Source organism: Homalodisca vitripennis, chromosome 8, assembly GCF_021130785.1.
Source record: "Homalodisca vitripennis isolate AUS2020 chromosome 8, UT_GWSS_2.1, whole genome shotgun sequence".
NCBI classification, from domain to species: domain Eukaryota; kingdom Metazoa; phylum Arthropoda; class Insecta; order Hemiptera; family Cicadellidae; genus Homalodisca; species Homalodisca vitripennis.
Window position 1 is genome coordinate 93,538,436 of NC_060214.1, and position 13,252 is coordinate 93,551,687.

Consider the following 13,252-nt stretch of genomic DNA (forward strand, 5'->3'; position numbering starts at 1 on the left):
GAGTCATAATTTTATAAACAATTCTCTCTGCAAGTGTTATTCTTCTTATGTTTAAGGGAATTACCGCACATTCCGCTTGGAGTCCTATAACTGGAGAGGTCCTAAAAGCTCCTGTGGCTATTCTTAGAGCTTGGTTTTGTACTACTTCTAGTTTATTGAGTATGTTCCTTGGGGCATGGCCATATAAAAAAGAACAATAGTCAAGCTTAGCTCTAATTAGGCCTTTGTATATCGCAAGTATGAAGTGGAGATTTGCTCCATTTCTGTTACATGCTAACATCTTTAAAATATTAATATCTTTCAGACATTGTGTATGCAATTGTTCAATGTGCGGTTTAAATGATACGAGTAGTTTATTATCTAAGGTAACACCTAGAATTTTTACCTTATCTGCTACTGTGATCATTTGTCTGTTTACGTAAAAATTGATTCCGAAGTTTAAAGATCTTTTCCGTGTAAATATTGTAACTATACTTTTACTGGGATTAACTTCCAGATTTAACTTTTGAAGTTCCTTACTTAAATTATCCAGTGAATCTTGCATGGTAGGTTGTATTTCGACACAGTCCTTGCTGGATATATAAAGTGCAACATCGTCCGCATATTGCAATGATTGTACTTGTCTGGGCAGACATTGATTAATATCAGCTATATATAGAGCAAAAAGTAAAGGACTCATTACACTGCCTTGCGGTATTCCTTTACATGAGTTTCTAATTATTTGGTGGTGAGGAAATACTATAGTAAGTTGCATATCAATGAGCCATTTGTGACAATGCATAATAAACTTAGCTGGTATGCCTTTGATATACATTTTAGTCCATAATGTATGCAGATAAACATGATCATATGCACTAGTAATGTCTAAAGATGTTAAAATAGTAGTTTCATTGTATGTCAGAGCAGTTTGTAAATTAGATATTAGTTTAATCATGTAATCGGCACAACCCAATTTATTCCTAAATGCATATTGGGTTTCGGGGACGATTTTAAGACTATCAACAAGCCATGTCAGTCTATACATTAAGATAATGAACCATTATGTTCATTATCTTAATAAAACATGATATCAGAGATATAGGTCTGTATGAGTCCTCTTTTTCCTTATCCTTCCCCGGTTTTAAAATTGCTACTATTCTAATTTGTTTCCAGCTTTCCGGCATTCTAATCTCATTGTTCCAAATGCCATTGTAAATATTTAATAAACAATTTAGTGCTTTAGGTGGCAATTTTTTAATAATTGAATATGTTATGCCATCTAGGCCTGGGGATGTATCTGATTTTCTTGATTTTATGGCTTTATAAAGTTCTGTCATGTTAAAATTAGTTTCTAAAGCATGCTTACCATAATTCAATATTGTTGATGCTTTCAATTCCGTATAATGGGGTACATAATCAGGAATTATATGCTGCATGAATTTATTTGTAAAGTCATAGTTATCGGACATATTAGATTTATTTTCAGTGTTATAAGGGTTTTTTAGCTTTTTAATAATGTTCCATGCATAAGATGTTGAGGCCTTGCCCCCTATTTTTTGACATAAGTTCTCCCAACCTTCTTTTTTGCAGAATTAATAACTTCTTTGGCTCTATATGTCGCTTGTTGATATATGTGACAGTTAGTAGGGGTCATATTTAATTTAAAAGCTTTAAAAGCTAAACGTCTATGAGTTATTGCTTTAGAACATTGTTCCGTCCACCAGAGTTTTGGCTGGAACCCAGCCCTGCCTGACTGAAGTTTGGTTTTTGGGATGGCTGTTTCTGTTGATTGACGTATTATTTTTACCAAGAAATCATATTGCATTTCTATAGGTATGTTATCTAATTTTTCTAAATTATGTTCAAACAGTTTTGGTATAAAGATTTATACCCAATTTGCTTTTTTCATATTAAGACCTGGATTAATATTTATCATGTGAGTTGTATCAAGGAATTCGAACTGCATAAGAATTGGGTAGTGGTCACTGCCCATTGGATCATTTGAAATATTCCAGTTTAAAAGGTGCGCATAAAGGTTTGGTGTGGAAAATGTTAAATCAATCACAGGTTGTCTGCGATATATATTTGGAGTAGTTGTATATGAATTATTATTCAACAAAATATATTTGGAGTGTGAATACGCTTTAAAAATATCATTTCCGCGAGAGTTTGCCTCTCTTAGCAAAACCAGTATGGGTGGTATGCATTCATATCACCACATATTAATGCATATCCCTCATCATTACAAAATAGTTTGCTGTTCCAGAAATTGGAGTTAAATTTACCATCTGTGCAGTAAATGTTATGTATATAAATTGATTTATTGCAACTTTTAATTTTAATAGCCATGTATTGCATATAATTATTGTTAAAATCTGCTATATATTCAAAGGATAATGTTTTGTGTATTATGATGGCCACTCCACCATAGCCATCATATCTATCCACCTTAATAATATCATAGTTATTATCTGTTAGTTTGATATTATCATGAAGCCATGTTTCTTGGATTATACCTATACTTATATTATTTTTACTAAAATAATGAGTTATCTCTGACCATTTGGGCCTTAAAGATCTACAATTCCACTGGAAAATATTTAGCTTAGGTGACATTTTGTTTTTTATTAGGTATTATATTATTACTGTTTGTATCGGAAGTCATATTACCCTTATTTTGGATGTTAATGTTTTTACTGTTAGAATCAGCGCATATGAATGTTGCAAGAAAGTCATCCATTTGTTTTTTGGATGTGACATTGATATTTTTAAGTTTGTTTCTTATTTCATTTACTTTAGAATTTAAGAGTGTTTTATAATGTTCCCTGTCAGTTTGTGTTACTACCCCCCCCCCCCCACCCCCCCCCCCCCCCACCCCCCCCCCCCCCCACCCCCCCCCCCCCCCACCCCCCCCCCCCCCCACCCCCCCCCCCCCCCACCCCCCATGAAGCTATTACAGTGTAGTTTATAATTATAGTGTTATAACTATTTATAATGTTCTATATTTATTTTAGTTTTCACATAAACATATTGGTTATATAGTATGTCTTTTAACCTATTGATAATTTATGTTTTTAATGTTAAAACTATTACATTGTAGTGTATATAGCCTTGTAACTATTTATTATGTTATTCTATATTTATTTAAACTTTCACTTAACACTTTGAGTGCTGGCCCTAAATAACATGCAACTCTGTAGAATGCTGGGCGTTTTTGGTGGTTTTCACAAATTTATTTAAAAAGTATTTTAAGATATACGAAAAATATTTACATGCCTTAATTCAGCTTACTTCCGTCTTTTATTTTAACGTGGGATTGTTAGTGTTTTTTTCAAATACTACACATAAAATCTTTTTTTGAAAAACATATATTTTTGAAAAAAAAAATTATTTTTTGAGACAGTTTTTTATCTAAAAAACTAAACTAAACATATATACAATTATTTTAAAATGACACATTTACAAATTATAAAACTGTCCTTTGAATAATACAAATCATGTTTTTTTTATGTTTTGTAGTTTTTTGACAAAAAAAACTATGCCGACATGTTGATGCGTCAGCATCACTTTCGACGCCGTCAGTACTGTTTTCAGATATCTGTAACATAATAATATACCGTGTAAAATATGAGTATGTTTTCATTTTATTCAATATAAATAGAATATTAGTTGAATAAAGGTTAATTTATTTTTAATACAAATTATAGTTTGATTCACGAAAACAATAACATAACCAAACTTTTAGACTGATGTTTATATAGACTTATTCTTACCTGAAATATGTGTCTCATCTTCTTCCATGAAATCAGGATCGATGTCAGAATCGTCAAAAATACTATCAACACCAATAAAAACTATCTTCATCTAATACATCACTGATCGCAAACCGTTGTTCAAGCTGCGATAAGCCATGATTGCGACAATCGACTGCCGGCTGCAACGAACGTCACGTCAGCGGCACGTAAACAATGCGACCGAAGTCGCTTTGTCATTAAGCTCATTCAATACATCTGACGCTTTCTAGCGGTTAATTGTGTTACTAAAAACCCAAATAACATTGTAGAGTAGGCAAAACCCGTTTAAAATACGGACAATGTAATATAATACCAATTCAAATGACAACCACGTAAAACTACGGGATTAGCATTCTTCGGAAGTTTCGCTGTTCCGTAAAAATTACGGGATTAGCACACTCTAAGTGTTAACCCTTTCCGTCCCAGCGTCCGGTTTTTCCGGACGTTCGAAAAAACATCGCAAAAATCCCCGCGTCCGGTTTTCCGGACGTTCGAAAAACATCGCAAAAATCCCGGCGTCCGTTTTTCCGGACGTTAAGAAAAAAATTTTTTTTTATGTTTATTAACTCGGAATATTTATATAAATTATATATAAATGTTCGCAATAACATATACCGTTATAAAAACATCGATTTATTACGCTATAATGTTTTTATTATTGCACAACTTATTTACTTCTTTCTCTTAGAGTGTTGCGACATCAACTGTGTTGAATTTTATCAGCTGTATTTGTTGGGTTTCATTCCAGCTTGTTGTTGAGAGGGGTAATAACATAAGTATTACAAGTAAACCAAAAATGATAAGGGAGTACAATGACTTTATGGGAGGGATTGATGGAAAATGACCAGATGCTATATCATTATTTCAATGAAAGGAAAACCATCAAATTTTGAAGAAACTTACATTTAATATAATTTCTAGAATGGTCTTAAATTTATATACATTGTACAAAAATAACAGATAATCCTGTAAGTAGGCTTCAATACATATCAAACTTGGTTGGTGAATTAACAGTTAAATAGGCACATGGGAGAGGAGTAGGCCTAGGTACTCGTCAAAATGAAGCCAGTAATGCAAACAACGGTGGTAAAAAAATCATTTTTTGAAAAATACCAGAAAATAAAGAAAAAACTGCTGTGGTGTGCAGTGCAAAAAGTACAAGAAGTGGAGGGAAAAGAAAAAAGTTTACTTTTATGTGTGTTAACTGCAAAAAGGGCCTGCACACTAAAATGTTATCCTTTCCATAGATGTTTGTAAACAAAAACAAAATTTTATTGACTCGGATGGTAATTTTTTTAGTTTTTATTTTGTTAGGATTAGGAGTTTTTTTTTAGTTAAAAATATGAAATAATTCATCGTTTGCCTATTGACATTCAATATATTTGGTATTAAGAAACTATATGTTATGTAGAAGTGGAACATGATATGCCATATTGTTGTTATAACTGGGGAAAAACTCCGAACTACAGTGATTTAAAAAAAATCCAGAACTTTTTTATTTCTCAACATATCAGTGTGAAGTATGGATTTTTTTTAAGACTGTTAAAAATGTGGTTTTGTAAAGTGTTATCAATCTTGGTTATAATAATTTTTTATGCCCATCCACAACGCAACAAAGTAAAAAAAATCCTCAAAATATTTTTTTAGTAAGTACATATTATTAAAAAAAAGTTATTGTAAATATTTGCATGTCCTTTTATATTTTATTTTATAGTATATATAACATATTTAGGAAGCTAATAACACCTAAACTAATTAAATTTGCTTCATAAATAAATGTTTTATGGGTTTTCTAGTAAAATACGACAAAATTAACTAAAAGAGCCTGGGATTTTTGGGTATGTCATTAGTAAAAATACTTAGGATTTTTGGAACAAATTTTAAAAAAGTGTCTGGGATGGAAAGGGTTAAATATAGTAGTTACAAACAGAATTCAACAAACACTAAAAAAGTAAAATTATGTTATATTGCTATTGACGAAATCTATTGTATCACTTTATGATTAATGATGAATAAAATTCTGAATCTTGAGTTCATTTAAAACATGTTTGCACACTGGATAACAAGTTTTCTTGTTTTAGTTGAATTTGAACCTGGAGGAACATCGAGTGATGATGAAGAAACAATCGCTAAAGCGGAGGCCGAAGAAGAGAAAGAGGAAGGCATTGATAAAACAAAAGAAATAGAGCTTCTCCAGAAAGAATCAGAGTTACCGTTAGATGAGCTTTTGAAAGATTATCTGGATAACAGAGAAAACATTGTTATTGAGGATAATGATCAGGATGATGACGACAATGATGATGCAAGTTCTGTTGTAAGTTGACGCATTTTAGTTAAAACTCAGTATAATATAGGTAACCTACTTTAAAAGATAAGAAGTATGTGGGTTGAGCATTTTATGAAATGGAGAGATCTGGGCTGACAACCTTGTTCTTGAACAAGCTGAAAAATGAATAAAGGTTCTCCAGCCTAGTTAGCCTACTACCTCTAGAGGGTGATGTTTCAGGAGTCTCTTCTTAGATGATAGCTCTACTCTAATTTTAGATAATAATTAGCAGACAGGTTGCTGGTTGAAAAGACTATATTATTGATTTATGTTCTATAACTTTTTCTCCCCCGCATTTCACTACAGCCCTTGTTTATGTTGGATTTGTCTACTAAACCAGATGTGCGAATAACCCTTTTCAAATCATTTCTGAAATGGCAGGTAATAAAAAAAGCTTGGCTTTCCCACTTCTTAACTCTTGATTTGGTTGACCCCTACCATTTAAGTCAGTTACTCAAGAGTCTTGTTCATATATTCATGGTTCAACCACAAAATTGCGTGATTAACCAAATGTATTAGCAAATTGTGTCCCTTGTGTGCAAAAATGTTCCTACAACTATTTTTTTCTCTAAACTTATTTTCCATTGCTTATACTTAATGTATAAAGTAATTTAACTAATTTCTGAGAACTGCTATCGCGAGTATTCTTAGGAGCTACAAGCAGTTCACTTTAGAGCATCACAACGGCAAGTTAGTTTACTAACACACAGGGATGGTATACACTAAAGATCAGAAAGAATTGTACGTTATCCACATTATTGCAACAAAACGCTGAAACAATCAAAGGTCATAGTTATATGTTACCATACTTTTATACTTGTTACCAAAAATAATTTGAATAAATTTCAGAATGTTAGAAACCTATACTTTTTTTCGGATGGGTCCTAGTACTCTGAACATTTAATGTTCCAACTCATAAGTGCATGAATTCCAAAATGATTTTTTACTTCCCTAGAAAAAAAATACATATGGAATTATGAGAGCAGTGAAGATAAAGGCGCACCAGATGGAATAAGTGGAGTACTTGAAAGGGTTGTTGATAAATAAATGATTGTTTTCAGACATCCGTAAATTTGGTACACTTTTTTGACACCTTAAAAGCAAAATCCAAATATAATTAGCTCCTACTTGTCATAAGTAATCATTTAGTTTTCAATTACTTAGTTGAAAGGGGGTTAGCAAATCCCACCCTAAGAGGTTATAAGGCATATTTAAGGGGAAATTAGTTTAGCCTATTTACCTAGCACTGTTTACATGTGTTTAGCCTATATGATTATTGTGGATTAAAACCAATTTTATTGAACATTGTATCGTTTATTTAATTTTCATATCATAGTAACCAGTACAGAATTTGATAATACAATGGACCAAAAGTGAGTAACATGCGTACATTTCTGAAACTAAAATAAAAGTATTCCAGTTCTCTAGCTTTAGGTATTACACCTTAAAAACATGTTTAAAAAAAACGTATTTTCGAAATATTTCCCCTAAGTTCCTAAAAAATATTGTTAGTTGTTCCTGTATTTGGAGAATCACCCATGTATTTTGATCTGCCTCATCAGAATACTATTACAGGCATACTTCTTTATCTCTTATATGGTCATACAAAATTCTGATAGTCATAGACATAGTCATAGATCTTTATTCAAAGCTGTAAGACTAATATCATCACAGATACAGGTTAACCTATCTAAAATCTTATGTTAACTTAACATAAATATTGTTAATTTAAACAACTAAAATCAACTCAATTTTTATTTTTGTTTAATGGCCCAAGCCCTCAAAAAATTCTTCAAAAGAATAAAATGATCGTGATATGAGATAATTTTTTAATTTATTTCTAAACGGATTGATTCCTTCAATTTTTTTTATGTCAATAGGAATGTATTGAATAAATCGTGTACTGGCGTATTCAGTTTTCTTTTTAAACAGCTCTAATTTATGATTTTCAAAAATTATACCACTCCTAGTATTATATCATCTATGAGTGGTATAGTTAGGTATATTTTTAAATTTTGTGTAAGTTATTGTATCGTATATGTATTGACTGTAAACAGTTAAAATTCTTAATTGTGCAAATAAATGTTTAAACAGTTGTTTGCCATGGTAAATTTAGAATTAACCGTATTGATTTTTTTTGTAGTATAAGAATTTTTTCAAGGTTTTTATTTGAAGTAGCTCCATATATACTGATCCCGTAGCTTATATGGGAATGTATTAAAGAAAAATAAATTTGTTTTAAAGTATCCTGGTTACAAAGGTTTGCCATTTGCCTAAGGGCGTACAGGCCAGATGATGCTTTTTTTATTATGGTTTGTACATGTTGATTCCAGCTTAAATTTTGATCTATTATTAGACCTAGGAAACAAGTTTCCTCTACCTCCATTATATTTTGGTTATTTATCTTAATGTCATATTGAAAATTAAACTTCAATTGGTGTGTTTTAAAGGGTATAAAATGTGTTTTGCCGGGGTTAAGTAACAAATTTTTTTTTAGTTAAAAAAGAGTTAATTTTATTCAAACAATTAAGAGATGATGTTTCAATTACCTTAGGATCCTTTCCTTTGACAATTACGCTTGCATCATCAGCGTATAAACACATTTTGTTTTCCTCTGCTACTGTAGAAAGTCCTGTTATATAGCAAATAAATAGTAAGGGACCCAAAATTGAACCTTGTGGTACGCCATACTTTATGAGCTTTTTTTTGGATACAAAATGCTCATACAGATGTAATACAGTCTGTCACATGCTTGCAATGTGATCCCAAATGACCTCAACACATATGTTCGACTGACCTTTGTTGTGAACATAATAGTGGTAGTGTGGAAGCGGACCTGATCTGTCACACTCCATGCTGTATGATAAGAGTTATCAAGTCACTAATTTCTTTACATAATGTAAAATATGAAAACATTCAATGTAAATACTAATTCCAGTAAAGATGTGATTCTTCAGAAGAATTTTTCAAATATTACACCTATTGTCTTCTCAAACTAACAGCTTTTTTCAAGTATGAAGCCAAGTAACCAATATTGTATGTTACATAATTATTACTGTTTTTTAGGATAAAGATGAGGAATTTAGGGCTTCAGATAAAGATTCGAGTGATGACGAAGAAACCATCCAGGAACAGGAAAAAGCAGAAGGAAAAGTTGACCATCAGCAAGAGTTAGATGATTTAAAAGTGAGTAATTTATTTTATTGGTTAATATTTTAAAACCATTGCCTTCTTCTAAATGTTCTGATTAGTGCTGAAAATTTGACTTGGTTATAAATAGTTTGCATTTAGAACTTAAAGAAAATCTGTTTTTCCAAATTTTAACTTATTTTTTGTTTGGAAGAAGAAATAATAAAAAAGTAATATTTTTGGATAAAAGCTTTACTGTACTGGTGGCTGCGTTCTACAAGTAGATGCGACGTATATTGGACACATCATACTCTATAGCCACATTCCACACCATGCATCGTCACACGAAAAAACTGGCTTTAAGTGATGAAAGAAAAGCATTGTATATTGATTTACTTTTTGCACAATGAACATTCCCATACATTTGTTGCAGTTTCATGAATTGCAATGTACACAATAAACTGAAATAAAACAATACGAAAATTTCCGTATCCATGATTAATGAGAGTCCAATTGTACGGACATATCCGTATGCTGCGCTTTTAAGGGAAAATTAATGTCCTCTTTGTACTGGCAACCTAAGTATGAATTTAATATCAATAAAAGTATTAGATTTATTAATAAGCACAGTTTATTTATTTATAATGAGCAGTTGTATTGATATACATTACATCAGAGGCTACTTGTCTTATGATGCTTGGTCCTTGCTTATTAAATAATTCGTGAAACTAAATCAGAATAATAAAGATATTTTGTCACAATGATTTCCAAGTATAATATATCATTTAGTTTAAAGTTAAACATTTGCGTAGTTAATTATTTTAGATTTATTTTAAATTAATTTTTCAAAACAAGTTGTTTTTTAAATGTCTGTCTTAGTCCTATTAAAATATTATCATTGTTTTAATACTAACAAACATAAATCTTTTGTATATGAGTTCACCATTTGTTAAATTTGCGTAATATGCTTACAGGCTGAAGGAGAGATGAGTATAGATGAGCTCAAAGCGAAGTATGCAGAGATGCAGACTAATGGTGCCACCGCAATCATAGAGGTTGAATCTCAAGCATCTGATGAAACTGAAGGTATGTTCGGAACAAACAATGTTAAAAATCTATGATGTAAAACTGGTGCAATAATATTTGGAGCATCAAAAAATTAGTATTAGTGTGGTAGTCGACACTTATTTAAGTCTTTATATAGTTACCGGACACTGATTTAAGATTTATTTACATGTCAGGTGGTTGGTTTTAAGCGTGTCAAGGTAAAAAAATGGGCATTAAACCCTTCCCATGCCGTAGATGGATGCATTAGAATGGTAGACTTATGACTAAAATGCCTAATACAGTTATATCTGATATTATAGATTATGCCTCAAAATTTGAGTTCACAAAAGGCCTTCGAAATGCCCGATGCACCCTATGTGCTTATCACGGTTGCCAAGGACGTCCTTATAAGTTACTTTCACTCTGCAGCAGGGGGAAGGAAGCACCCTTTGTCTAACTCTGACCATCTGCTCGTCAGTTCTACGTCTCATGCAGAGCCATAAAGAATTATCCGTGGCGTTAAGAATTATAAGTTAAGAATTATTACTGCTTTCTCGGTTGTCACGAGTGCGTGTCTACTACGTATCTCATTATTCTCCATCGTTTGGTAGTGTTGTGATTAGTTTGAAATATTTATCTTGTTTTATAGTGCTACGAAGTTTAAATTTAAATTTATTTTAAATAAACAGTTTTGTAAATAGTTCATTTTTATTTTTAATGAATACATAAGCTAATTTTAAGGAAAATACCCTGTTTTATACGTTTTTGCTTTTACCTTTTATAATTTAGTTATAATAAAAATAGCTAACAAGTTTTTTACTTGTCTTGGCGTTATAAGAAAGTTAATGAATTTAATGAATATTGGTGTATGAAGGGCTTAGAAACAAATTCCTATTATTTTGTAATTTTATGTTTTGATAGCCTCCCATTTCAACCTCCACTAAAACTTAACACACCTGACAATTAAGTTTAAGAGGAAATTTGTCTTATCAATTTCCAGGAAAATTAGTTTTACAATACAAATTGGCTCTCGGCTTCTGGACTGTTATTTCCTTGTAGACAAAGCATATCTCAGGAACACTATAATAGAAGTTAAAATTCCATTATTGTCTAGGATTGCATTACACACTATAGCCTAATATATCTACACATAATATACAGTCCATAAATAACATGTCCTGTGTAAGCTTGTTTTTGGGGAGTGAAAAAGATATTTGATGTAGGCTATGTAGCTTTCTGGATAATTTGTTTATATTGGCGGTTCTACTTTTATTGACGGCCTACCAATCTATTATTTTATCTGATGAGATGCAAATCATTCAAGTGGCATTTATTATATTTTAATAAACCAAAATTAGTACAAGATATAAAAACAAAACAATTAGAGGAAAATGAAGTTTGTTGATGTAAGAAAAATACATTATAGAGGATTAAGACTTGTCATTTGACTTTCAAGAGAAATCTTTACTCTATCAGTATTATTATTATTATACTTTAATTAGAATATATACTGGTTATTGTAACATAGTTACAAAAACCAAATACTTATAACTTCTTATATTACAAGGCCTTCTGATTATTTTGTGAATTTTTAATTTAGTAATAAGGTGACTATGATAAACCAATATATGTTTAACATCTTCAACATACATACTGGTATTAGTCGATTCAAGCAGAAATGATATTTACTATACATAATTGGTAAAACTGTATATATATATATATATATCCCCTAATATTATAAATGCGGAAGTTAGAATATTTGGAGGTTTGTCCTCGAATCACGCTGAAACTGCTGTACGGATTGTGCTGAAATTTGGAACAGGTATAGCTTTTGGTCTGAATTAACATTTAGAGTGCTTTTTACCACCCATAACACATTCATTTCACCAAATAAAGTCAAATTCAAATGGAAAAAATGAGTTTGTTTACATTTGTATATTATGATAAGAACGAAACGTATTTTGACAGCTGTTGACAGCTATATTTGGACAAACTTTCTGAAACATCTGTTTACATTTGAATTTTATCAATAATAAGTAAACAGTGCTTGATCGGTAGTGTAATGCAGATAGTAAATAAAACATTAATATATAAATTTTACTCCAGATTGCGCCAGTGACGAATTAAAATCATCTAATGCATTAAATACTGTTATAAAACTAACCTTAATGAACAAAGTTATGAATGTTTTCACATAAGTTACTTTAAACTGGTGGGCTTCCTTGACATTATGACATTACATTTTAACAATGGCTTACGGAAAAAAAAACAGAAATGAACACTAACATACCTTAACGATTCATTCTTTCCCTGGCTACAGTCCAAAAAACAAGTGTAACGCAAAACTTTATTAACAATTATTTTGGAATCTTGCATAACCTTAATAAGGATTTCCCCTTTATACTGAAAGTACATAAGAAGTAGGTAGGACTTCCCCCTAGGTCGTCATAGGCTTTTCAGTCCTAGCAAACTCAACTATGTCAACACGATTTTGACCAAAGTAGATTTCCGAGAACTAGATAATTGAACGTATATAAAATTTGATCAAGGCAATATGGCAAGTTAAACTGTGTTATAGTAGGTAAGTGAATTTAAATGGTCTTAAATAGGCACTATTTAACCGAAGTAGGCATCTCGGTCCTACTTAAGTATATATATATATATATATATATATATATATATATATATATATATATATTTCTTCTTCGTCAGAACAACAAGGCAAACTCTAATATAGTACTGGAAATATCTTAGACCTGAAATATATGACAAGGACTGGAAATATACGCTTTTTGACCAAAGTAAGTTTCCGAGACCTGTGTGATCCGAGATTTGTGTTTTCTTGATCAGGATGACAAGGCAGATTCAGCTGTGACTTAGAACCAGAAATGCTCATACACGTGCCAAACATGATATAATAATTAAGTTAAACTCTGATACTATTTACCACGAACTTAAATAATATCTATCTGAT

At 31.3% G+C, this 13,252-nt stretch overlaps 1 protein-coding gene across 1 annotated transcript in view; it reads left to right on the top strand.

The window, feature by feature from the left end:
• Window positions 1-5,802: 5,802 nt before the first annotated feature.
• Window positions 5,803-13,252, top strand: part of LOC124368272 (helicase domino-like) — a 57,115-nt gene continuing 49,665 nt past the window's right edge. Inside the window, exons 1-3 of the mRNA XM_046825546.1 lie at window positions 5,803-6,087; window positions 9,166-9,285; window positions 10,203-10,314. Coding sequence (XP_046681502.1) covers window positions 5,818-6,087; window positions 9,166-9,285; window positions 10,203-10,314 — 502 coding nt within the window. The 5' untranslated portion in view covers window positions 5,803-5,817. The remainder of the gene's footprint in view (window positions 6,088-9,165; window positions 9,286-10,202; window positions 10,315-13,252) is intronic.